Source organism: Podarcis gaigeae (assembly GCF_964106915.1).
Source record: "Podarcis gaigeae genome assembly, chromosome: 8".
NCBI lineage: Eukaryota > Metazoa > Chordata > Lepidosauria > Squamata > Lacertidae > Podarcis > Podarcis gaigeae.
In genome coordinates this window covers 1,905,145-1,932,431 of record NC_139684.1, presented here as the reverse complement: position 1 = coordinate 1,932,431, position 27,287 = coordinate 1,905,145, and the positions used below count along the sequence as shown (strand labels likewise).

The 27,287-nt window shown below is 46.9% G+C and overlaps 2 protein-coding genes and 1 long non-coding RNA gene across 3 annotated transcripts in view; 2 read left to right on the top strand and 1 right to left on the bottom strand.

The window, feature by feature from the left end:
- Positions 1-443: 443 nt before the first annotated feature.
- POLM (DNA polymerase mu) lies at positions 444-25,283 on the bottom strand. The gene is given in 14 exon segments (XM_083753302.1): positions 444-792; positions 2,350-2,433; positions 2,999-3,280; positions 3,986-4,088; positions 5,498-5,630; positions 6,888-7,008; positions 7,866-7,937; positions 12,483-12,653; positions 13,970-14,022; positions 14,025-14,061; positions 21,969-22,148; positions 22,152-22,155; positions 22,849-23,071; positions 25,266-25,283. Coding segments are annotated over 13 exon segments (1,530 nt in total). The 5' UTR covers positions 23,052-23,071; positions 25,266-25,283; the 3' UTR covers positions 444-705.
- LOC310851264 lies at positions 14,015-23,078 on the top strand. The gene is made up of 2 exons (XR_014567671.1): positions 14,015-15,591; positions 21,684-23,078. It is a non-coding gene; the product is annotated as an uncharacterized lncRNA (long non-coding RNA).
- An 88-nt stretch (positions 25,284-25,371) lies between the features above and the next one.
- The window catches only part of LOC310851126 (N-acetylglucosamine-6-sulfatase-like), a 34,130-nt gene continuing 32,214 nt past the window's right edge, over positions 25,372-27,287 (top strand). Inside the window, exon 1 of the mRNA XM_083753303.1 lies at positions 25,372-25,563. Coding sequence (XP_083609429.1) covers positions 25,423-25,563 — 141 coding nt within the window. The 5' untranslated portion in view covers positions 25,372-25,422. The remainder of the gene's footprint in view (positions 25,564-27,287) is intronic.

Here is a 27,287-nt window from a genome sequence, read left to right as displayed (position 1 = left end):
AAAGAGTTAACTTCACTGACACCAGGTGTCTTATTCCTGACTTGCCCTTGGCTGCTGATACTTGGGGGGCACACACAGCTCTGTCCTCCAGGACCCCACAGCTACTCCAGCACCTGCTGCCTAGTGGTTGGAGGGGCCCAGTCCCACTTCCCTACAAACATGCACCTGCCTCTCAAACGAGGGGAGCCTGGCCTGTTCCACACCCACTGCAACCAGCACAGGAACCCTGCACTGTGCCCCACTGGGAATGCCTGCCTGCCAGTCCCCAATACGGAAGCAAAATATGAGGCATCCCCTTGTCCTTGCAAGGCTCACCAAGACCTTTGGGTCTGTGGGCAGATTTGCAAAGCAGTCAAACTGTGACAGGAACCATGCAAACACACAGGCTACCTCCATCATTTGCTGTGCTAAGAAAAATTCAAGACAGAAACTGAGGCAGCACAGACACAGAAAAAAGTGCTTGTTTATTTCCTTAAAATCCATGAACAAAGAATAGGACACCCAGGCGCGCGCGCACACACACACACACACACAGGTTTCTGATCCAACAGGCCTATGTCCGAAATCAGTGTAAAAAGGCAAGAGGTTCTCCTGTTCCAACAGCAAGAGTGCCAGGCAATTCAGAGGAGCTGGAATGTGTTCCCATTTCACTTGGATGGACCAGTGATTTCCATGGGATGAAGTAGGTGATTTGCATGGCAGAAATCAGGAGTTTCTCTCTTCTGGGGGTACATACTCCAAGTCTAAATGCTGGAAAATCTCTTCTTCAGAGGCAGCGGTCAAAAATGTTTTCTGAAGGGGGTTTAAAAGACACACACATAAACAAATTAACCAGAGGCTGAAATGATTTCCTCCACATCCTACCTTCTCCCTATGCCCATTGAGTAGGGCTCTGTAGACTCCATTCTGGAAAAAACAAAACCACCACAAAATTTTTGCACCAAACTTTGTAAGCTGCACAAATTATGCATCTTAAAGAGATTGCATGCAAACATCCTTGTTTTGCAGAATTTGTGTCACTCCTGTCTCAGGCACTGTAAGAAAGGGCAATGCTTCTACTTCGGACGCTTAATGGTAAAGGACTAGGAGCCCAACAGCCAGAAAGTCTTCTCCACCACTCGCCTTGTCTACGTGTGTAAGAAGTGCCTTCCTGGATCAGGCCAGCACCCTCTTCTCACAGGGCCAGCCAGGTGCCTGTCTGAAACCATAAGCAGGACCTGAGCACAAGAGCCTGCTGCCCTCTAGTAGTTTCCAGAAGCATTGCTGCCACCGACCTTGGAGGCAGAGGGCAACCATCCCCGCTGGTGACATTTCACAAGCTGTTGAAAAGCCCTGGAAACCGGCCTTTTTGCGGAAAAACAAATGGAAAATTCTGCAGCAATGCCAGTGTTGTCTCAAGAGACAATGGAGTGTGCCTCCAGGGGTGAAGTCAAGCTGCACTGAAGTAACCTCTGCAGGGCGCAAGCCTGGGCAGTATGTCTGGAGGTCCTGAGCTGCCCAGACAGCAAGTCTGCCCCAGCCTCTCTGATGCCGTCCAAAGGAAAGCAGAACAAGACCTTTGGCACCAGCTTGGCTGCAGGAAGGAGGCGTAGAAGGCGCCATCTAGCCCTCTTGGGGACTCCAGATCTGTGCAGGGTTCACTCCTCAGCCTTTTCTTTTCCCAAAGATTTCTTGCAGGGCAGCAGGTACAGATTTTTCCTTAGGACTGACTCCTGAAAAATGGGGAGGGGTAATTTTCCAGAATCCCCGCTCACTGTTCCACCAGCTGATACCATGGGAAGGAAGGGTTTCAATTCTGCCTTTGCTGCAGAAACAGGCACTTGCAGCCAAAACGATTTAGCAGGGGCTGCATCCTGCTCAGTTTGGCTGCATGCACCACTTCCCTACGGGGGACGGAACGGCAAGCAGAAAGAAAGGTGCCTTCTGCAAGCTCCGCAAAGCACAAGGAGCCCCCTTGCCAAGGCCCTCCCTCCCTGCCTGCCAGCGCACGGGTGGGGGGAGAAATCAGAGGGGTGTTTTGCAAGTCAAGGCAAAGCACAAGGTCCACTGCCTGTGCTCCTTTCCTTTGCCCTCCCCCCCACTTTGGCAATCCCTGCACAAGGGATGACAGGTGGGCAGGACAAGCCTGTCAATCATGTGGCATCATGTGATTTGACAGGCAGGTTGCCCCACCCACCTGTTGATGTTGGCCCATGAAGAAGGGCCACAAACAGAAGACCCCTGTTCTACAAAGGAGCCCAAAATGCCCCTCTCCCCGGTTCTATAAGGATAAACCGGGCGCAAAGCCACAGGCAACCCAGGTGGAATGACCCTTCCTTCTTTGATGCTCCTATGTTAAAAGCCATGTACCTGCTCCAGGTGATAAAGGGCATGATTGCTGAGGGCCATCTTCTTCTTGTGCTTGGAGTAGCGCCTGAGGTCACGCTCAAAATTCTGGGACGTAGCCAAGGGGAGAGAAGAAAGGAAATGGGTTGCTAAGGCAGTCCCTGGCAAATGGCTTGCATGAGAATTTCATTCATTCTGTAATTAAAAGGCTCTTAAACCTGCAGCACATAGCCACCAAAAGTGTGTCTGCAGGGTCTCTGAAAGATGAACCGTTCTCACCTCCTTTTAACTCACATCTGCTTTCTGTGGAGAGCATGCAATTCTACTAGATCTCTTGCAACCAGTGGCAAGTGGACTACACAGTCCCTTCCCGATGTAAAGATTACCCAGAATTAGGGAGAAATGCTACGTATCTAGGAGCCTTTTTGGCTAAACAGTGGGGTATAAATGCCTTGTATAAAATGCTAAGAAATGGCTTCCTAAAGCAGGAGGTGGTGACTCCAGTGCAGTTCCTAGTGCTGGCCTGAGACATTTACTAACTGCTATAAGGATTCTTTACAGTGTGTTATGGCCTTCCAAGTTTTGAAAAAGAAAGGAAGATGCAAATTGAAATACAGAACCAGGATCCATGATGGAAAACTCCAATCCCAGGCAAGATACCTGTTGAACTCACCTTTGAGCCTGTCCAGCCAAGCAAAGCAAATGAAAACTGACTGAAGGGAGTCACAACCAAGTCCACCCTCACAGCTTTCCAGAAACTGGACACTCCAGAACCTGTCACTGCACCACCAGGCTTCTGAGCCCCGGCACCAATTTGAACACCCCCAGGAAGGTGAAGGCAGAAAATGGAGAGACATCGTTCCAAATGGTCCATTCTACTTGCACTGCTCCACAGCTCCGGGTCTTCACGAGCCTGGAAAGTGTTTCTCCGGCTGCTGTGATAGAGCAAGAAGCCCTAGAAAGACAGGGCAGCAGAATGCAAAAGTCACACCACTCAGCATTTATACGGCCAAGGGTTTTCTAAACACCTGATGGCCGAGGCATGTGTCTCACTTGCACCTAGAAAAGGTGCAGAAATAGGTTTTCGTGTTGCCCTAAGCGTTCCAGGGGTTCCCTCCCAACTCTACAATTCTGTGATTCTATGCTCTTGCTGAAGCCTCTGATTTGGACACACATGGCCATGCTCAGAACAATAACTCCTGCAGAAATGCAACAAGCAGCCTCCTGGGTCAGCAATGCACAACAGAATCACCCACCCACCCACCCAGTGTGTGGAAGCTGATAGGAATAAGGGAAAGCTGGAGCAACAGAACCTGCAGAGATGTAAGGGGCCGGCTCTTCTGTAGGTGGGCACTTAGTGCTCACAGCAGCCGTCAATCCCTTAATTTCCCCACTCCCACGCAGCCTCCCATACAGTTTGGGAATTGCCAATATCAAGGCTTTAGGACAGGCATGGGGGAAGCTGCGGCCCTCCAGATGCTGTCAGACGCCAGCTCCCAGCCAGCATGGCCAATGGTTGGGATGATGGGAGTTGTGATCTAGAGGGTCACTGTGCTACCTCTGCTTTGAGAGTGTCTGAAATGTTCCATGTACCGCTTTCCCAGTAATCCTTATGATTCCCCACCATATTTCCCCCTGGGCTACCCAACTCTGCTCCAACCTGCTTATCCAGCCAGCTGATGACTTTCTTCAGCAGTCCCACTTCTTGGCCTTCCGTAGGGTGTGTGAGAAGCAAGTCAACATCATGGCCGGTTTGTTTCCCTCTGTAAGGGAAGACATAGCAGGAACCACTGAGTCACGGGGAAGGCAGGCAGGAGGAAGCCACCTCTCTCACGGGAGGAAGCCCCTGCAAAACAGGCTGTGCTCTCTTGTTCCGTCCAGTCCAGCTCTGGACAATGACTCCAGTTTATTTTCTTGCTGCGCGCATCCTCTAAGCCAAGACTTAATCCAAGTCAGAACTAGCCTGGTTTGCTCATTGCCACATGGCAAATCTTTGCTCATTTAATGGATATGTTTACATGTCATCCTAAGACACAGCTTGATGCCATGGGAAGGAGCGCTGTGAGCCTCTTTGCTCACTCTTCTGCTCCTGGGTGGCTTGGAGGGATATGGAAGCTTCGGCTTTTGTTTAACCATAGGCTCACTGGGCCAGTGTTTCTCAAACTTCAGTCTCCAGCTGTTGTTGGACTACAACTCCTATTATTCCTAGCTAGCAGGATCAGGGATTGTCAGGGATGATGGGAGTTGTAGTCCAACAACACAGGTCAACTTCAAACCATGGGCTGTCATTCAAGTATGTTTGCTCACAGTAGACCCATTTGAACTAATAGACCTAGCTTAGTCACGGTCATGAATTTAAGCGAGTTTATTCTGAGTAAAACTTATAGGAATACCACCCAAAGTTAGCAGGTCTGGCTTGTTTAAAATAAATCGCTGTCAAGTTGTCTAGCTGGACCCTGAAGTGTGACTAAATCGCAAGCTGTGGTGGAGGAAAGGCAGAAGCTCCTGATCTCCTCCTCCTGGACGTGTGGGAAGCAGGAGGCAGCGTGGAAATGGAAGGCTTCCTGCGGTGCATCAACATCACACTGAACTATTATTTAGGACATGCAAAGGCAGCCAGTGTGAGAACAGAAGCAGGCCTGCTTTGCTGGGTTAAATAAATGCTTGACTGAATAAAACCTAATTGCACATCTTCCTCTTTCTGCACACCCCATCTACCTGCTGGCCTCCAAGGAAGAATGGCAGAGGAGGACTTACGCCTGTGTTCCTTTCTTCATCGGAATGTGACAGTTGTACTTTGTGCCAGTCTCCCCTGCCCACTGCAAACATCATTTCCTGAATTGTTCCTCATCAGAAGCAAAGGCAAGGCATATCTATGCTACAGACAACCAGTCCCAGCCTCTCTCAAGATGCCCAGGAAGGACCATCATTTTGAGAGCACGCTTAAAATATCTGCGATAGATCCCTATCCTGCTTTACTGGGCAATTTCCAGAGTTCCTTGCAATGTGGCATTTATAAGCAGATTCTGAAAGTGACTTGTGCTCTACCAGAGGGGCAAATTAGTCTCCTGTCCCACTGCAGGAGTAAGTACCTCCTGGGGATGAGAAGAATCAACCTTGGCACATTCTTGGCACAGGATTTCCAGCATGTTTGTCAAGAGCCCATCATCACCTTCTAAAGCCACCAGCCAACGTCACAGAAGCCCCAGGCAAGCACTGCCCCACTGCGTCTCGCACCACCTGGCTAATGGCCTCTGCGTCAGCGCACTCCACTGGGGTGTTGAGGTCGTCATAATGAAGGAGCCCTGCGGGGAAAAGAAACCCACCACCAGGTGTGTTCAGGAGCCCCTCAGCACTTGAGGACGAAAAAGCAAGGAGACAGGAAGGCAGCAGATTTCTGTCCATCCAATACAGATAAGGAAAGGAGCACAACCCAATGGCAGAGCTGCTGCACTGCATGCAGAAGATCCCAGGGAGGGCAGGGAAGGTCCTGTCGGAAGCTCCTTGGAGTCACTGCCAGTCAGTGCAGACAGTACTGAGCTAGATAGGCCAAGGGGTCAGACTCTGACATGGTATAAGGCATGGTGTTCTGGGCTCTTGCAACTTCTTGCTTCTGCCCTGGAGGCAAGAGCCCACGCCAGTGCTGGGCAAAGGGCCCAAGGCAGCCACAAAGCAGGCACATCTGTCGCTCTCCACAAAGTACTCAAGCCAGAACTAGAGCTAGGCATCTGACAGTTCAAATTACAATAATAAAATATATTTTTTTTCTTCTGGTTTGATACTTTTGCTAATTAACAAAAACTAGATGAGTGTTATTTTGTGAAATAACAACTGGTATGCAATGCTAGGCATACCCAGGAGACCCACTGAAATTAATTATTGCAACTAACTTCAGTCTATTCATTTCAATGGACCTACTCAGAGTAAAATTTAGTTGGCTACAGCCCAAAGAGATTTAATTGTTTAAAAATTGACAAGTTATTATACCACTTTTCAGTAATTTCAATTTTCTGTGAAAACTTATGATTCACTGATAATATATATTTGGCATCTAAAGTGGAACAGGATCAGCTCCAGTTACCTTTTTCTAAAAATAAAATAAATGAAAATAGAAAAAGCAACTATAGCTATTAAACCACAAAATCAGTTTCTAAAGCCTGGGTCAAAAATGCATATATAAATAATGTGGATCTTTATGTTAGAGTGCTTATTATATGTTGAAATATTCATACTATAAATACTTTAGGGCAAAATGTGTACAAAAATGATGTATAATTTCATGGGTTTTAAAATGAAATTGCTGATACGATGAGGAAAGCAACATGTGTGTAGATATATTTTTATATACATGCCAACAACATGAAATTGATGAGAAATGGGATGGGACAGGGCAGACCTCTGAATGAACACATGCCAAGCTAACATGCCAAGGTCACAGACAGAGACAGCCTCCTGCCCCCCCCCCCGGCCACCACAGTATCAGTCCACGTTCTTCTCTTGCTCCTTTTACCCTTACCCCCCTTTAACCCCCAAGTCCCTCTTCTTACTGCATGGATACTTACCAACTTCCTGCTCTTTGCTCAGCTTTGCTCGATGTGCCTGCAGGTCAGCCAGCGTCCTCAGTCCTTCCTGATACCACCGGCTGGCCGTCTTCACCCCAACCCCAAAGATCTTTGTGAAAACCTACTGAATAAAAGTTTGTTGATGGAAGGATTCTGGAGCACATTCAAGGGCATCTATTCCGTTTACTGCACAGGGCGAAGGCCCAAGGATGTGCCTTAGCATTGCCCTGCCATGTACAAAGAGACTTGCATTGTGGTAGCACCTCCTCTGGCTGCTACCTGACCGTCGCCGACTTGTGACAGGGCCTTCTTGGTGGTGGCTCCTTGTTTGTGCAATGCGCACCCTGCTGCATCTCCCTCATTGCTATTTTTCAGAAATTTAAAAATATTCCCGTTTACCGAGGCACTTGATGGCTGATACTGGTTATGGCAACCATGTCATTAATAACTGTGAGGATTGATTTAAATGTTTTTAGGTGGTCTAGATAGGTTCATCACTGACTGAGGTTTTTCAGGAACAACTTGCTTTCTTAATGCTGGCCATTGACTACGACAATAAAGATTTGATTTGATTTGTGAAGAGCCTGCAGGATCAGGCCCAAGGCCAGCTAGCCTAACATACTGTTCTCACAGTGGCCAACCAAATGTCTATGGAAATCCAAAAAGCAGGACCTGAGCACAACAACACTCTTCCCACCACAGGGAACATTTCCTCTCTACTCTCACATAACTGAGAGTAGAGAGGATCCAGGGGCACAGAACACGTGCCCAAGGGCCACTGCATGTTCCCCAACACCCACCGTAACCACTAGGCCAGTGATTGCTAACCTGTGGCCTCCCAGATGTCGGTGGACTACAAATCCCATCATCCCTAACCACAGGGCCATACTGACTGGCAGAAGCTCTAGGCCAACAACCTCTGGTGGACCACAGGTTACCCACACCAGGCCAAAAGCCGTTCGGTAACAGCCATCGCACCTTCATTGCCTGGTATCTCTCGGAATGCTTGACTCGCTCCACCTCCGCAGACACACCGTCTTCCAGCACCTCCTGGTCAGGGGAGACAAAGGCAGAAGAAAGGCTTCAGAATGAGACAGGGTTAACTGTGGTTAAGAAAGTGAAATATTTGGGGATAAATATGACATCTAAAAATGTGAACTTATTTAAAGACAATTATGAGAAATCTTGGATTGAAGTGAAAAAAGATTTGGAAATCTGGTCAAATATGAAGCTTTCCTTGTTGGGTCGAATTGCGGTTATAAAGATGAATGTATTGCCTAGAATGTTTTTTTTTGTTCCAAACATTGCAAATACTGGACAAGATGGATTGTTTCAAGAAGTGGCAGAAAGATATTTCTAAATTTGTCTGGCAGGGCAAGAAGCCGAGAATAAAATTTAAGATATTAACTGATATAAAAGAAAGGGGCGGATTTGCCCTGCCAGACCTTAAACTTTACTATGAATCAGCAGCTTTCTGCTGGTTGAAAGATTGGCTACTTCTTGAGAACACTGACATTTTGGACTTAGAAGGTTTTAACAATATTTTTGGGTGGCATGCATATCTGTGGTACGACAAGGTTAAAGCTCATAAAGGTTTCAAAAACCATATTGTCAGGAAAGCATTATATAATGTCTGGACTAGATATAAGGATTTGCTGGAAAGCAAAACTCCAAGGTGGTTTGTCACCAATGGAGGCAAAGGCCTCTTAAAAACTTAATATGGAGGCCAGACTTCCGGGTTGGCGCCATCGCCGAATGGCGGACTCCCTCCGAGCTCTGGAGGGAGCCTGCTCGGCAGGGGCTGGGTTCTACCGCGTCGGCGTCGCGGGGACCCTCAAAAACCATGGGCGCTGAAACCCATGGGCATGGTGACTCGGCGGGCACCGTTTGCGTCCCCCCGACCCGCGAAGGAGCCTTTTTAAAGGCTCCGGAGCGGGTGCCGGGGGGGGGGTGTGGTGCTATGAGTCCTCCGCTTCCCCTACCGAGTGAAGCCGCATGCCATTTGGCGGAGAGCGCCGACTTCTTCCATTGAAAATTCGGATTAAAAGAACAACCCGTGAGTAATTGGAAACTGGACTTAAAAAGGGGGGAAAAAAATAAATTTTAAATTCGGAGCGAGCGGGGGAGGTGCAAAAAGGAAGTCAGTCTCCCCCCTGTCGTAGAGGATTTAAAGCAAAGGATTTAACAACTAAGATCGAGTGCTACCTAAGTTTGATAAAGTTACTAATTTCACGATGGAAAATTATAAGACTGGGCTGGAGGAGAAAAGTAGAACGTGAGCTAAAATGCAACCCCCCCCCCCCGGAACCGGGAGCGATCCGCGAGAGCGCCGGGAGAGGAGAAACAGAGGCTTTGACAGCTGTCAAAGGGGCTGTCAAAGCTGAAGAATAAAAATAGAACTTTGTTATGAGGACTTTGCCGGTTACATTTGTTACAAATTAGATATAAATTGTTTAAAACAAGGAATAACAAGTTACTTTGACTGTTGGGTGCGATCTGGAAGGAAACTGAGTTACTATAATCCCTCTAGAGGGGCTGTGGGACACTACAAGTATTGCTGGCATGGAATTTGAATTGGACTTTTTATCTCCTGGGAAACTGCAGAAATGGAACACTATTTTGTCTACAGAGGTCTCTACACTAAAGGAGACAATAGATTTATCTATTGAAGAATGGAAGGGACTTGACGTAAAGTTTTGTTCCTGAATAACAAAGCCTCTGTAGGGGATTTAGAAGCTTTTGGAATTGGAACATTTTTGCAGGAGAGCAGGAAAAGAAACTAGAGGAAAGTGAGGAGAGAGAATAATAAGAACAACATGAACAACAAGAATTGGACAAAGCTGGAAGTGGGAACATTTGGGACATCCAGATTTGAAAGGTCTAAAGAAACAAAATTGGAGTTTTTACTCTTAAATATAGAGATCTGGATGGAAAAAATGGACCTTTTTGAGATAAGAGTTTTTCCAAGATTGGACGCTCGAAACTAAAGATGATCAAAAAGACGGCAAAGACTATTAAAAAGACGGCAAAGTGGACTTGTGAAGGATTTTGGCCTAGATGTGGGATCTCCAGGATGACAACAGGCATTGATGGACATTGGGGAACGCAACCGGGAAAGGGGGGAGGGAAATTTGGAATCCGAAGGGTGTTAAATTATACTTTATTCTTTTTTCTATTTTCTTTTATTTTAATCTGTTCTGCATATTGAAGAGGGGAACTCGTGGAAGGGAGCGGGGTCGATTTTAGGGGATGGAAAAACATTCTTAACATTGGGTTAATTATAATAAGTTTGAAATTTGGGGTAAGAACTTGCTGAATCTATTTGAAGGAATTGGAATACAAGAGGGGGTGGAGTGGGGAAGTCCTGGAAAGATGCTAATGAAAATAAGGTTATAAAATGGATGTTTTATTTCTTTTCTTTTTTCTGTTATATTTGAAAATGTTCAATAAATATTATTATTAAAAAAAAACTTAATATGGAGGCCAAATGGCCGAGATATGGAGAGATTTTGGAACAAGAAGGGGACAGATTAAAATTGCAAAGTTTTGAGAAGCTAAAAGGGAAAGTGAGAGACTGGCTTCATTATTATCAAATAATGGAAGTTTTTAAAATGGACAGGAAAATTGGCTTCCAGGTGGAAAAATCAAAATTAGAGACTGAACTGTTAGAACCCAGTACTAAGAATTTGGCAAGAATGTATAACTTGCTGTTGGAATGGAATACACAAGATGAAAGGGTTAAATCTGCAATGATTAAGTGGGATCAGGACATTGGTCATAACATTATGTTTGCTGACTGGGAAAGGTTGTGGACCACCGGTATGAAATTTACGGCATGTAATGCCCTAAGAGAGAATATTATGAAAATGATTTACAGGTGGTACATGACCCCAGTCAAGCTTGCAAAAATCTATCATTTGCCCGACAATAAATAAATGTAAAGAAATTGAAGGAACATTCTTTCACCTTTGGTGGACGTGCCCAAGGATTAAGGCTTTCTGGGAAATGATCTATAAAAGGTAAAGGTAAAGGTACCCCTGCCCGTACGGGCCAGTCTTGACAGACTGGGGTTGTGCGCCCATCTCACTCAAGAGGCCAGGGGCCAGCGCTGTCACGTGGCAAGCTGCATCTCCGTGTTTACCTTCCCGCTGGTAAGCGGTCCCTATTTATCTACTTGCACCCGGAGGTGCTTTCGAACTGCTAGGTTGGCAGGCGCTGGGACCGAACGACGGGAGCGCACCCCGCCGCAGGGATTCGAACCGCCGACCTTTCGATCGGCAAGTCCTAGGCGCTGAGGCTTTAACCCACAGCGCCACCTGCGTCCCGCTAATCTATAATGAACTCAAAAAGGTACTTAAGTACACTTTCCCTAAGAAACCAGAGGCCTTTCTCCTGGGCATAGTTGGCCAATTGGTGTTAAGGAAGGATAGAACTTTCTTTATGTATGCTACAACAGCGGCAAGAATACTCATCGCAAAGTACTGGAAGACGCAAGATCTACCCACCGTGGAAGAATGGCAGATGAAGGTGATAGACTATATGGGTTTGGCAGAGATGACGAGCAGAATCCAAAACCAGGGAAGAGAAGCGGCGGAAGAAGATTGGAAAATTTTTTAGGATTATCTAAAGAAATACTGTAAAATTAATGATTGTTAAAATGATGCTGGATTATAAAATAAGGAGTTAATAGCGGTAAGGGATAATTTAAAGAAAATGAATAACATTAAAATTAAACTAAAAGTAAGGGAAGGATTTGCTGACAAATTAATCAGAAACTAGAATACAGAAAGGGGAGGTATGAGGAAGTCGGGAAAGTAAGCTATAAGAAAGTAAAAATTGAATCTATACGTGTTTTCTGTTTGTATTCTCTATTTTGTCTTTTTTCTTTTCTGTTTGTTATTGTGTTTTTTCTTTGTTGTGATAAAAATTTGTGGAAACTTCAATAAAAATTTATTTTAAAAAAAAGACAAAGGCAGAGCTGTCTCAGCCATGATGGTCCCCATCCACAGAACTGCTAAAAGATCCACAGAGCTCTGACACTCTGGAAGAGAGCAGGGCTCAGTTGCAGCACCCAGGTTGGCGTGTGGAAGGTTCAACTCCAGACACTTCCGGTTAAAAGAAGGGGGTTGGGATCGGGCAGAAGTTGATGGGAAAGATGGACCTCTTTCTGCTCAAGACACCAGAAGAGACATTATTCAAAGAATAATGAAGTACCAGCTGCAACTCAAGGTGAAATATACCAGTATTGTGTCTAGGAAAAAGATTCTCCAAAGACCTGTGTCCTGGTAATGGCAAAAACCAGTTGCTGTAGCAGGCTAAACCACGGTGCTTCCTGGAGGTGTACAAGGGCATCAGAACAGACACCATTTTGGCTCCGTCAGGGCTGGGAAAACCTTCCCTGCCACTCTGGGAGGTCTGCATTCCTTTAGGGAACAGCGGCGGAGTAGAAGTGGAGAGGTTTTATCAGCCTGAAGGTCACATTTCCTTCTGGGTGCAAAGTCAGCAAGGAAACCTTCTGGTGGCATGTAGAGCGTGGCAGAAGAGAGAAGCCAAGGCTGTGGAGGAAAAAGAGGAAGATTCAGAGAGCGCCATCACCTGGATGATTCTCCTGGAGTGCTCTCCTACGCAGGGAAGGGAGCGCAGCTGCTGCACTCTTCTGACTGTCCAGGGTAAGGACTTGAGGACAGAGGCAGCCCTGGAGAAGGCCAGGCTGCGGGCTTCGCTGCCACAAAAGTGTGCCTCCTCTGCCATCGTTTGCAGCATTTCCTGTCAAGGGAAAGGCAATTAAGGATCATTCTCAAAGGGGACTCCCTGGCAAATGCAAGTTCAAACACTCAAAAGAGGATCTGACCATCTCACCAACTGCATATGCAAAGTCTCATGCTTCTGAATGCAGCCACATATTCATCAAGGCAGACTCTCCCCGCATGGGTAAAGCTAGCACATCAGGGAGAAGGACAGAGCAGAAGGGTTTGCCCTGACCTGCTAGCTTTGAACACAGCGATACTCTGACTTAGGGTTGCCATCTTTACCATTCCTGTGCCCCCAACAACAGCCTGACACGCAAAAGGTTTAGCACCTGAACCTTTCCCGACCACTTATTTCTGAACAGAATTGATACCCTCGGCCCAGTATAGCTGAAGGGGCATCTCCACTCCCATCATTCAGCATGGACATTGAGGTCCAGCTCCGAGGGTCTTCTGGCTGTTCCCTCATTTCAAGAAGTGAGGTTACAGGGGACCAGGCAGAGGGCCTTCTCGGTAGTGGCACCCTCCCTGTGGAATGCCCCCCCATCAGATATCAAGGAGATAAAGAACTACTCAACCTTTAGATGACATCTGAAGGCAGCCCTGGAAATGGAAGTTTTTAATGTGTGATGTTCTGCTGTGTTTTTATATGATGTTGGAAGCTGCCCAGAGTGGCTGGGGCAAGCTAGTCAGATGGTCGGGGTACAAATAATAAAATTATTACTATTACTCCCTTTTTAAGACACATGGCACTTCAAGACAAATTACAAGTTTTTTAAAAAAATACATAAACAAATCAGCAACACACACAATAAGCAGAAGCATTGAAATTTTTTTAAAGGTGATTTAAAAACAGGCAGAGGGGGAGGTAGATGCAAGATTTGCCGTTTGCCTCCGCGCTAGGAAACTCCTCACCTGTTTTGTGGCTGTCAGGCTGCTTGTCAAGGCCGGTAAAGCGGTGGAACCTTTATTTCTATTATGGGGGTGCCCTCAATCCCTGAGCTATGCAATTTAGTGAGGTTGCACCATATGGCAGTGCTTGAGCTGGGTGAGCAAGGAAGAAATCCAGAGCTTCTCCCATATTATGATTTGCCATATTTAGGTTGAGCTGCTTTTCTTCCATCCCTTATTGTTCATCCCTTCCAATGGGCTCAACATGTTTTCCATATGCCTCTGGTTTCCTGCTTCTGCGTTTATCTGCAATAATTTTCGTAAGTATTAAGTAATATGCCACGAGTGTGACAGAGACACTCTCTGTCCCTGCAGCCTTGTTCTCTGCTCAATCACTCCAAGGGGATGCCCAAACTATTCCTGTCCCCAGAAACAGATTATTACCGTGAGTGTCTGGTTCCTGTGCGCCAGCAGAGTTCGGCGCTGGCAAGCATAAACTGGCACCTGGCCTCCAGCGTCTCTGCATGGGCAGCCACCTGAAAGACAGAACACTTAGCTCCCCTGCATTGAAGGGCTCAGAGTCAGTAACTAAAAATAGTTTTTAAACTTTACATCCTCCTTCTGTATAAGTGTCAGTTCCCCAAACGCTTTCTCTTAGTCACACTCTAGTAGTGTCACAACAGAGCACGAGCAAGAAACTGGGGGGTGGGTAGGAAGAGAGAAATTGGGAAACTGTGTTTGCGGAGAGAGAAACAGAGAAATTGCATTAGAGAGGCACCCTCCACCCTGTTTTTCTGGTAAGGAATTACTAATTGCACAAAAAATGACAGTACTCAAGCCACTCCTAGGCCACATTCATTTAAAGTGCTATAATACCGCCTTAAACAACCATGGCTTCCCCCAAATAATTCTGAGAGCTGTGGTTAAGGGTGCCAAGAGTTGTCACGAGCTACAATTCCCAGGGTTCCCTGGAAAGAGGGATTGATTGTTAAACCACTCTGGGAATGGTGCTGGGCAGACTTTGTCTACCTCCCTGTTTAACTTACAGATCACCCCCCCCCCAAAAAAAAAAACACCACACAGCTATTCTAGACAAACGCCGTTAAGAGCAAGTGTTAAACAATGCAGGGCCTTGCCTGACCTTGTTCCTCTGCAGGACTCGCAATGAAATGTTGCAGTAGAGAGAGCTCCTATTCAGGGTTGCCGTCAGCCAGCCCTATCACTATGGGTTTGAGGGATTAGCCTGTCATGACATCCATGGGTCCCTTCCAGACCTGTTCCTTGGCTGGCCTCCTCAGCACCTCAAAGAAGAGATGGGTTGCCATAGTGACAACTGAAGAGGCTTCCAGCAGAGAGGAGGCATTTTCCCTCCCCCCCCCCACCTCCTACAAAGGAGAACAATAGGCCAGGGGGAGTTAGTTTTGGGTGTCTCAGTTTTGGCTGATGCTGGAGACCCAGAGGCAAGCCTGCCTGCCCTGAGCTTGACCCAAAGTTATGACAAGGAGCTCCCCTGGAACCCAATAGGAAAAAAGCATTATCAGTTGGAGTTTTCATGCTGTGAACCCCTCCATCCTTTGCTCAGGTTGCATAGATGTGTAAATAAAGGCACGTAGCCTAAGGACACCACCGTCTCCATCAACCTATATTCACAGAGTTGTAGACTTGGAAGGGACCATGAGGATCATCTAGTCCAACCCCCTACAATGCAGGAATCTTTTGCCCAACATGGGGCTGGAACCTACTCTACTCTACCAAACCCAGGGAAGCGCTGGCACCCATGGAGTGTCTAGCCTCTCAGTGATTGCAGCGCACACAACAAAACCCAAGTCTTTACAGGCAGGTTTGATGGGGGGGGGGCGTTGCTCTCCTAGGTGACTTTTTCCTAAATACCATTTGTAATCCTCTATACTTCGGACACCCCCACCCCACCCTGCCAGATATGCTGAGAACCCCACCTCCAATTTCTCAGCAGTCCTGTTGTGACTACACAGTCACTGACACTCAGCATTTGCCTGACAGGAGCAGGGCGGTTTTATTGTTGTGAGGTGCACTGGGGGCCTAGAAAGGTGTTTCTGTGGACTTCCGGAGGCGGCGCGAACGGTAATGGCTGCCCTTTCCTAACCGGGAGAGGGAAGCTACGCTGGAAAAGGGTCGTCCGCTACGGCGAAGCGGAGACCCATTCTGGAAAACCGCAGGCAGCGGAAGCCTGCGGTCTCGGGACCCGGCGGGCGCCAGGAGCTACCCCCGAAACGTTGAGGGAACCCCGTAAGGGGCTCCGGATCGCAGAGGGGGTAGCGGCGCTGTGGGTCTATGCGCATTCAGCGGAGCGAAGCCGCGTTGCCGTTGCCGGTGAGCGCCGACCTTTCTTCCTTCAACATAAGATTCTAAAACGTAACAACCCGTGAGTAATTGAGGACTTTACTAAATTTCGGGACTAAAAATATTGAAAATAAGCTGAAAGCGGAGAGACGAGGAAAAGGAAGTCCGTCCTCCGCAGCCATTGACTTTTAAAGCAAAGAGCAGGAGGAGTGGAGGCATAGAGAGAACTTTTGACAGCTCAGATTGAGCACCCGCAGAAATTACTTTTCCCTTTAAAGACTGTAAGCAATTGATTTTTGGACTTTTATTAGGACTTATATACTCCTTTCTTTGTGGATTACAATTCTGTTTAAGAAGCCCAGGTGTCAGAACTGCCTGAGCAGTAGAACTGTCAGACTGCAAATTTGGATACATTCTATTTAAACTTTGAGACAGTCTGAGGGAGTTCAGAATGGTTACGTTCTTGCATTTTGGAACTCCAGTAAGCACAACTTGAAATATTGTGGCAAACCTAAAACCAACTCTGCTAAAACTACTTTTGTGAAGATCCCTAAGTATTGGTTCAGATTTCGTATGTGGAATGGACTCTTCTTCCTAGGACATTTTATGCTCCCCCTAGAGGATTGAGGATTTACAACAAAAACATTGTTTTACTTTCTATTTCCCGGCCCTTTGTTTGACTGCTACCATCTGGGCCGTAGCTTTCCCATGGGAATAACTCAGCTTGACCTTGACTGCTAGATAACTTTGGAATGAGTGGCGCAAAAAGAAAGGGATTAAGAACCAGACAAACAACTCTGACAACCGTAACTGCAGCCTCACAAGCACGCAGATCATCTGTGCCCACTTTGCCCTCGGAGGAAAAAGTCACCTCCCTGTCACAGGCAGGGGAGGAAGAAACTGAGGATTTACAACTAGAAGAGATGGCCTCAGGAGGATCTGGTTCTGTACTAGAGAGAATTCTTGAGAAATTGGAGTCTTTGGAGAGGAAAGTTGACCAACAAACTGCGAAAATTGACCTTAATACAGAAACTTTAAACAAATTATCTGGGCAAGTTGCACAGAATGCACAAGCAATCGGACAACTGAAGGAGGCTGCAGGTGAAAATCAGAAACTGGCCGAAGAGACCAGCCAAAGAGTGGGAGAGTTGGAAAAAGAAGTAAGGCCGCTCAGTAAGCAGGTTGGGGAACACCAGACCTATCTCTCCATGTTGGAACTTCGGAACAGGGAGATTAATTTAAGGATAAGATCGATACCAGAAGTGGAAGAAGGTAATCTAGCTGAGTTTTTGACCAAAGAATTCTCCAAGTTCTGGGGTCTAGAGGAGGAAGATTTTAAAATTGTGTCAGCCTTCAGACTTGGAAGACTCACAAAGAGAGAAAGGCCCAGAGACTGTTTGATTACGTTGAGATCAAAGGAGGAAAGGGACAAGATTTTGGGCCTGCACTACGGAAGCTCTTTGAATATTTCGGACAAAAGAATTGAGATTTTTAAGGACATTCCTAAACAGCTGTTGGATCTTAGATCTGAATATTTGGACTTAGTAAAACTGCTGAGAAGCAACTCAATCATCTTTAGGTGGGACTTTCCCCAAGGACTATCTTTTACCTTTAGAGGGAAGAAGATTAAAATTAGAACTTTGGAAGATAGGGATAAGTTTTTGACTGCCTACGGAGAGGACCTTCATAAAGGACTTGAACTACCCTCAGGGCCTGAACCACCACAGGTGCCTGTACCTCAGAACCCTGAAGACTTACAGAACAAAATACCATCCCAAGGAAACTAAACAGATCTATCCAGGATGTCTCTGCAACTTTTAAGTTGGAATATAAATGGCTGCAACAGCCCGGAAAAAAGGAAGAAAATCTTTCACATATTAAAAAAGGAGCAACTAGACATTACTTGTTTACAAGAAACACATGTGACTAGGCTCCACAGAAAAATATTGGTAAATAAAAGGTTAGGCCAAGAATTTATATCTTCGGACTTAGTTAAGAAGAGAGGAGTGGTGATATATGCAAAGGAGAGCCTCTCACCAAAATTTCTATTTAAAGATGAACATGGAAGAATTTTGGCAATTGAAATACAGCACCAAGGAGAGAAAATTTTGATATTAGGAATCTACGCTCCAAATGAAGGGAAATCAGAATTTTACAAGAAGTTGCATGAGATTATGCTGGATTATCTGGACTATGATAACATCATTATGATGGGAGATATGAATGGGATCGTTTCTACAAACATGGATAGGTCACAAAGCCAAAAGGTTACTAAAGAAGGCAGACTACCAAAGACCTTTTTTGAAATGACAGACAACATGGACTGGATTGATATATGGAGGACAAAGAACCCCTTAGGGAAAGAAGGAACATTTTTCTCTGAAGCCCAACTGACTTGGACAAGAATTGACCAAATATGGATTTCTAGAGGTCTGGCTCCTAAGGTGAAGAAAGTGGAAATCTGCCCAAAGACCTGCTCCGATCATAACGCGTTGAAAATGGACATGACATTATTACCAACCGGCTCCTTTAGATGGAAGATGAATGACAACTTGTTTAGAGATCAGGAGATTATCAAGAAGGCCAAAAAAACAATAAAGGACTATTTTGAGATAAATTTGAACACTGCTGTGGAAAAAAGAACAATCTGGGACGCAAGCAAAGCTGTGATGAGAGGGTTCTTGATACAACAGAACGCCATAAAGAAAAGACTACAAAATGAGAAAAAGGACAAGATTTTGGGGAAAATTAAAGAGTTAGAGAAGAAACTAAGAGTAAACCCGAAGTCACAGCCGATTTTGAGAGAAATTAAACTTCACCAGGCACAATATTCCAAACTGATAAATCAGGAAATAGAATGGAAGATTAAATCAATGAAACAAAAAACATTTGAATCGGCTAATAAATGTGGGAAACTGCTGGCATGGCAGTTGAAGAAGAGACAAAAGCTGAACATAGTAACAAATTTGGAAATAGAAGGAAGGAATATTCAGAACCCGGTGGAAATTAGAAAATGTTTCCAGAAATATTTTAAGAAATTATACACTCAAGGGCCACAAAAGGAGGAAGAGATTGCAAAATTTTTGGAGAAAAATGGACTTAAAAAACTATCACAAGAAAATAGATCACTCCTGAATAGTAAAATAACACGACTAGAGATAGAACAGGCCATTCAGAATATGAAGTTGGGCAAGTCTCCAGGGCCAGATGGCTTGACCTCCAAGTACTATAAGACATTAAGTGACTATTTGATTCAACCATTGATGGAGGTCAGCAATGAAATTATGGAGGGAAAGAAGGCGCCTGAATCGTGGAAGGAAGCTTTCATCACATTGATACCAAAATCAGAAACTGAAAAGACACAACTTAAGAACTACCGCCCCATTTCCCTTTTAAATGTGGATTACAAAATATTTGCTGACGTTTTGGCAGGAAGACTCAAAAGAGTTTTAAATGAGATAATTCATAAAGACCAGGCAGGCTTTCTCCCAGGAAGACATTTATTTGCTAATACAAGGAACATTATTGACATTTTGGAACTTTTGCAAACAAATATTAACACGAAAGCAGTTCTAATTTTTATAGACGCGGAGAAGGCCTTCGATAATATTTCTTGGAAATTTATGAAGGGGAATTTAAAAGAAATGGGAGTGGGGCGGGGTTTTGAAAATGGGATTGACGCGATTTATTCAGAACAAAAGGCAAAACTGATAGTTAACAATGTGGTTACAGAAGAGTTTAAGATTGAAAAAGGGACACGACAAGGCTGCCCGATTTCCCCCTTGCTGTTTATTTCTGTCCTGGAGGTGCTCTTGAACTTGATTAGAGGGGACCGGTTGGTGCAAGGGATTCAGATCGGAGTGAAACAATATAAACTTAAAGCTTTTGCAGATGACCTTGTTTTGACATTGCAAGAGCCAGAATCTAGTACAAAAAGAGTGTTACAATTGATTCAGGACTTTGGTCGGGTAGCGGGCTTTAAACTAAACAAACAGAAAACTAAGGTGTTGGGAAAAAACTTGACAGATGCAGAGTCAGAACGGTTTCAGAGAGAAACAGAACTAGCTGTGGTTAAAAAAGTAAAGTACCTAGGGGTAAACATAACAGCAAAAAATCTGAGTCTATTTAAGGATAATTATGAAAAATGTTGGTCTGAAATTAAGAGAGACTTGGACAGTTGGTCAAAATTGAAGCTTTCTTTGTTAGGCCGAATTGCTGCTATTAAGATGAATGTATTGCCTAAGATGTTGTTTTTATTTCAAACATTGCAAATTGTGGATAAGACGGAGTGCTTCAGGAAGTGGCAGAGAGATATTTCTAAATTTGTCTGGCAGGGCAAAAAGCCCAGAATTAAGTTTAAGATATTAACTGATGCGAAAGAAAGAGGGGGCTTTGCCCTGCCAGACTTAAGGTTGTACTACGAAGCCGCAGCTTTCTGCTGGCTAAAAGACTGGCTACTTCTAGAGGACACTGATGTGTTAGATTTAGAAGGTTTTAACAATGCATTTGGCTGGCATGCATACTTATGGTATGATAAAGTTAAGATCAATAAGGCCTTTAAGAACCATATTGTCAGGAAAGCAGTGTTTAATGTCTGGACAAAATACAAAGACCTATTGGAAAATAAAACTCCAAGATGGCTATCACCTCTGGAGGCTAAGGCCCGAAAAAGACCCAATATGGAGGCCAAATGGCCGAAATATTGGGAAATAATAGAGAAAGAGGGCAACAATTGGAAATTGCAGAGTTTGGAAAAAATGAAAGACAAAGTGCGAGACTGGTTACATTACGCTCAGATTCAAGAAATTTTTAAAAAGGATAAAAAGTTAGGATTCCAGGTGGAGAAATCGAAGTTGGAAACAGAATTGTTAGAACCTAAGACTAAAGTACTTTCAAGAATGTATAACTTGCTGTTGAAATGGAATACACAAGATGAAATGGTTAAGTCGGCCATGATAAAGTGGGCACAGGATATTGGGCATAATATTATGTTTGAGGATTGGGAAAGGTTGTGGACCACGGGGATGAACTTCACGGCATGTAATGCTCTGAAGGAAAATGTAATGAAAATGATATATAGGTGGTACATGACCCCAGTTAAACTAGCCAAAATATGCCATGTGCCAGACAACAAATGTTGGAAATGTAAGGAAAATGAAGGAACATTCTTTCACCTCTGGTGGACTTGTCCCAGGGTGAGGGTCTTCTGGGAAATGATATATAATGAGCTGAAAAAGGTATTTAAGTATACCTTCCTTAAGAAACCAGAGGCCTTCCTCCTGGGCATTGTCGGCCAGATGGTGCCAAAGAAGGACCGAACATTCTTTTTGTACGCAACAGCAGCAGCAAGGATACTTATCGCCAAGAAGTGGAAAACTCAAGATCTACCCACTCTGGAAGAATGGCAGATGCAGCTGATGGACTATATGCAACTGGCTGAGATGACTGGCAGAATTCGAGACCTGGGAGAAGAGAGGGTTGAAGAAGATTGGAGGAAATTTAAGATTTATTTACAAAAATATTGTGATTTGGTGGAAAGTTAAGTAGGATGTTTGATCATAAATAATTGGCCACCACAAAATCGGATCGAAATGGGATGTAAAGTGAGATTAAGGGAAATTAATTTACAGAGGATTATATTTAAATAAGTGGTTATAAAATTTGCAAATTAGATGATAAATTGCTGGGAAAAATTTATGATGATGAAAATGGCAGCGGGAGATGTGAGGAAGTCCAAAGAAGTCATGAAACTCTGTTGAGATAAAAGAAAGGTTGTTTATTTTTGTACTTTATTTTGTAAAAACCCCTAATAAAAATTTATTAAAAAAAAAATAGAAAGGTGTTTCTGTAAGTAATCAATACAGTGGAACCTCGTTACGCACCGTCCTCCTTACGTATGCTTCGGATTACGAGCTCTGCTAACCTGGAAGTAGATGCTCCCGGTTGCGAACTTGGCCCCAGGATGCGAGCGGAAGCTGCGCACCAGCAGCAGGAGCAGCCATTAGCGAAAGTGCTCCTCATGTTAAAAGGAATGAATAACGTCTGGAAGGCTTGGAATGGCAATCCTGGTGTACCTGCATCTGGCTGGAACCCAGGAGGAGGCTCTGCAAGGTTCCTTCCTCACCTGGAGACGGTGCCTGGGCTCAATCTCCACAGGCCGCCCAGCACTCATGCTCTCTGTGAACCAGCTGGCGTTCAGCAGCGCTGGGCAGCCCCCCAAGACCTTGATGCCGCGGCTCCCGTTCTTCAGCAGCCACTCAACCACCTCATCTCCAGAGTTGCCCTCTGACACCACGCGGGTGACTCAGTCACTGGAAAGCACCACATAGAGGGGGGGAGGAAGGGGGAAAGAAGACTCTGAGTAACATCGTTGTGCAACCCAACCCAGTCAACCCAGCCCAGCAAACAGAGGGCCCCTCCAGACTGCAGTGGCGTAGCTAGCTGCTCGGGTGCCAGGTGCGTCGCAGGTGTCCTGAAGCTGGGCGCGGGGCATGGGGGCGGGGCAAGCCACCCATGGGGGCGGGGCGAGCTGCATGGAGCCTCCCCGCCGCCTTCCCCCTCAGCTGTAGGGAGACAAGTGCTGGCCCTGGCAATGTGGTGCCCAGGGCCAGCTGCGCTTTGTTACGTTTGTTAACTGAACTAAAAAGTTTCGTGAGCCCATTTTTTAAAAAACACACACCTTATTTTTATCATTTTGTCACCCCCCTCAGTGATGACACCCGGGGCAGTGCGCACCTCTTCCTCCACCACTGCCGGACTGTAGGCTTCGGGGGGGGGGCAGGGGTGTCCTGCAACATGTCACTGTCCTAGAAGGGCACATCACTCCACTTTATCAGGTGTTTGGCCTCCTCATGCTACCACATTATTGCTCTTTGGAGCAGTACTTGGCACCATAAGAGAACAAAATGTGCCCAGGAAATTTGTGGCCTGAAAATCCAGGATGGGCTGCCCCCTTTTCCCTCTTCCTTCTTCCGAGGGAGAGCCTGGCCCACCTCCTTTGTTACCTGTTGGCACCCTCCACGCAGAAACCCTTTTGGCGGGCCAGAGTGGTAAGGAAAGCCTTGCGCGTGGCTCCCATCCTCTTCTCCACCAGGCACAGCACCACTTTGGGGAAGCGCACAGGATGCGCCAGGGGAGCTGGCGGGCCGGGCAGATGCAAGCGCTGCTCCTTCTTCTTCTTCTTCTTCACTGGAAACCGCAACATCATTGGCTTAGCGAAGGAAGACCCTTCCCCCCCAAAAAGAAAGAAAGCAGTCAAGATCGAGAGACCGGGGCGAAGAGGGCCGGGGCTTCCCCTGCACTACTTGCAGGGCCTGCTAGAATCATTCTTGTTTAAACAAGCCTATCCAGACGCTAAGAAAGCTGAGGTAATTTTAATCTGCTTTAGTATTTCATCTTTTGTATGTTTTCTTTTTAGGTGTTTTTTAATTAAATTCGTATTCTGCCCATTTGAAGATCTCAGGGAGGTTCACAGGTTGTTTTAAAGTAGGGTTGTAATTTTTCTGGATTTTACTGTTTTTTCTTTTGTAAACAGCTCTGAGGTTTTCTTATGAACAGGCGGTGTATAAATTATATGAAATAAGATATAATAGATATTAAATAAATAAAATGCAGGGAGAGGAATTATTTTCACAGGCAACCTTCTACCAACAAAATAGTAGTTAAAAATGGAATCCCTGCCACATAGTATTTAATCTAACGATTATGTCAAAAGAAGCCCCTCACCTGCCTGCACAATATTTAATCCCAGCTGTCCAGCAAGAGGACAAGAGAAATCCTAATTTTCCTACTGGAGCAAGTTTGCAAAACGGATATGCTCAGGATAACAGCTTTCCTATCCATGAAAAGCAGGGGAAATTGTACAAAAGGGCCGAGCAGTAGGCTGCAATCCTAGACACCCTTTCCTACAAGTAAGACCTATCAGATTCAATGGGGGTTTACTTCTGAGTAGACAGGTATAGCGTTACTCTTTTGGGCTGCCAGTCAGAAGAGACAACTCTGGACTAGGGAGACAAATAGTATCACATTGCATAATGCCATTTCCTATGTTCCCAGTGAATAATACGATTCATATATGCCATGCATATATTGCTTTTTACCTGCCTTTCTCTTGCATCTTGAATAGTAGTCTTAGCTAAAACTTTTTATCTCTTAGAATGTTGCTGGATAGTTAAGCAGAGGAAGCTTTTCCTTGCAACTGAAACCCGAGTCTCAGGCTGCTACGAAGAGATGAAGAGCAGAGGCAGTAAGGAAAACACAGCAATGTCCTCTCCAAGACTGAGCAAAGGAATTGGGAATGATTCTGCCCATCCTAACACACTCCTCATGCAGAGTCTGTGTCTGGCTGGAATCTGTTCCTGAAGGCCCAGGGCACCGGGCCGTGCTTGGCTGGGCGACGGAGAAGGGAGCTTCGGTGAGGAGGCTGGTCTTTCTGTACAGAGGTAAATTCCCAGGATTCGCTGCTCCACCCACTTTTGCTTCTGGCCACGCCCAGAAGGGGGCTAGCAGGGAATGTGGCCTCGCGGAAGCCCAGATGGGGATGGGGCCATGGGCGGTTCCTGGAAGGACCTCGGGGAGGGAGGGGGAAAGGAGAACCCCGCTCAGCCGGAGAAGCCTCTAGCATTGCGTTCACTCGCTTTTAGTTATCTCATACAGTTTAGATACTGTTTGAATGTATTTTGAAAAACCTCAAAGTGGCCTAAAGGTAAAGGTAAAGGTACCCCTGCCCGTACGGGCCAGTCTTGACAGACTCTGGGGTTGTGCGCCCATCTCACTCAAGAGGCCAGGGGCCAGCGCTGTCCGGAGACACTTCCGGGTCACGTGGCCAGCGTGACAAGCTGCATCTGGCGAGCCAGAGCCGCACACGGAAACGCCGTTTACCTTCCCGCTGGTAAGCGGTCCCTATTTATCTACTTGCACCCGGAGGTGCTTTCGAACTGCTAGGTTGGCAGGCGCTGGGACCGAGCAGCGGGAGCGCACCCCGCCGCAGGGATTCGAACCGCCGACCTTTCGATCGGCAAGTCCTAGGCGCTGAGGCTTTTACCCACAGCGCCACCTGCGTCCTACAAAAGTGGCCTACAAAAGAATAAAACCAGAACAGGCACAGGATGCAGGAACACTGAAAAACAATTTAAGATCAATAAAAAGTTAAAAAGAGATTAAAATAATCTCAAAATTCTACATATCTGGGTAGGCTTGTCGGAGCGAAATAGGTTTTTAGCAGGCACCGAAGAAAGTACAGCAAAGGCTCCCGCCCAACCGCACCCTGTTCCAGACGGTGGGTGCTGCTGCCGCCCCTCGAAAAGAGGCGCGGATCCAGCGAGCCAACGCATCCCCACGAGCCTCCCGGGCACCATGGCCCCGCAAGGTGAGCTCGGCGGGCCAGGAGCGCGGAGCGGCCGAGGGGGGAGTCCGGACTCACCGCGGAACCAGGCGCCAGATCGGGCGGCAGCGCGGCTTCCCGGCTCCTGCGCGCCCGCGGATCCCTCCCTGGCCCCGCCCCCTTCCGGCAAACCTTCCCTGGCCCCGCCCCTCCCGCTCCGGGAACTGAAAGTGACGCGCAGCCGGGCAGGCTTCCCATGGGGCGCTTCTGGCAGCGGGGGGTCCTGGGCGCCCTGCTGGCGGCCTGCCTTCTCCTGGCCGCGGAGAGCGGGGAAGCCAAGGAAGACAACATCCTGCTCATCCTGACCGATGACCAGGACCGAGAGATCGGGGGCATGGTAAGTGCCGGGGTCCGCCTCTCCATTGCAGAGTGCGTGTACCGCAATGTGGCTTCAGTGGATCAGGGTGGAAGGGTGCTGGTTCGAGCCCAGCCAGGGACAGTGGAGGGCACAATTCCTGCATTGCGGGGGGGGGGGGGGGTTGGACTAGATGACCCTCGAGTCCCTTCCAGCTCCATGATTCTCTGAGGCCTCAAAGCACACCTGAGCCACAAACCGATATACATTAAAGGAATGTATATACCCGATAGTATAAAGGCTTTGTAGTCTAAGGGTAGGTAGGTAGGTAGGTGGGGTTTTTTACTGTTCTGCTGTGAAGGGATCAATAACTTTGCCAAAGTCTAAGCCAGCCAGGGCTATTTGGCTGCAAACCCATGTATAGAGCAGGCCCCATTTATTTCAGGGGGGCTTTGTTGCATCCAGGTGTACATTGGACTGCCATCCCTGTGCATGCTCTACTTCGAAGTAAGTTCCTCTGAGCTGAGTTTACGCCCAAGTGACAGCACAGGATTTCCACACAGCCTTCCTTCTTGTTGGTCTGTAAGGACAAAAGGGTCCTGATCCAAGGGTCCTGTTTGCTGAGAGGGACAGACATGCACAGCAGCCCTTCCAGTGTCTTTCCTTGTGACAGCAACCCTCGGTGGTACTTCCTGGTGGAGAAGCAAGGAATTGTGGGACTGGGGTTCCAAACAGGACTTGGCCTTTGCTACCTGAAGGAAGGAGCAAGATGGCGCCCCTCATACGGCTCCACATATGGGCGTCAAGAGGACGGGGGTGAAGTCAGACCGTTGGAGAGCGGCAGCTGCTGCTGGAGCTGCAGGGACTGCTGTGGGAGGGACATGTCTTGTTGCATCTGGGGCAGATGGCGGGCGCCCGGTTGTGCTGGGGCAGATGCACCATGACGTCTCGTTCCTCCTCTGGTCACTGCTGTGGGTGGATGTTCAGTCTCTGGCATCTCCAGGCAGGGCAGAGAGGCAGGGGCTTTGTGTGAGAACCGGGAAGACCACTGCTCTGCGTCAAGATAAGGCCCTTTCCTATGTACTTTGTTAACTGACTCCAGAAACTGTGCCTTGCTGTTCCTGGCCTTGGAGAGCACTATCGTCCTGTCTGGTGACATGCAGGAAGCCAGTCATGTGACAAAGTCCCACGCGAATGCCGGTGGTTCTCTATGCTTCCAGATCATGTTTGGTTGCTGGAATGAGAGCAGGTGTCAGAGCCGCCCCTATGTCCCAGCTCACAGAGGACCAACGCCCGGCTGTAGTTATATACAAAAGTCTTTATTGACGTTCAGTTTCCATTTCAAAGCCGCAGCGTGCAGCTCTACGTCTTAAACCCTAGACCGGCGAAGCTCCGTCTGAATCTCCTCCCCTTCCACACCAGTTTAAGACTCTAGCCTTGCTCCACCTCATCCTTAGCTCCTTCCTCCTCTGGGCCCTCCTGCCCGCTGGGGTTTCATCCTTTCTGGACTCTTCTGACGCTGACCCCCCTGATTCTTGCCCCTCCTTCCAGCGGGCTTTAGGACCTGGCTCCCTATCCGGGCTACCTGCTGTGCCGCTTGCCTGTACGTTTGAACTTGGCGCACGCGCCCAACCGGCAACCTTCCTCTTGACCGTTCCCCCGCTCTCCGATGGAGGCGTGGTCAATCCTGACTCATCTTCTCTCGCTGGTGGTGAATCCGCTGGCCCCGATACCTGGGACTCCTCCCCCCCACTACGCTCTGGTGG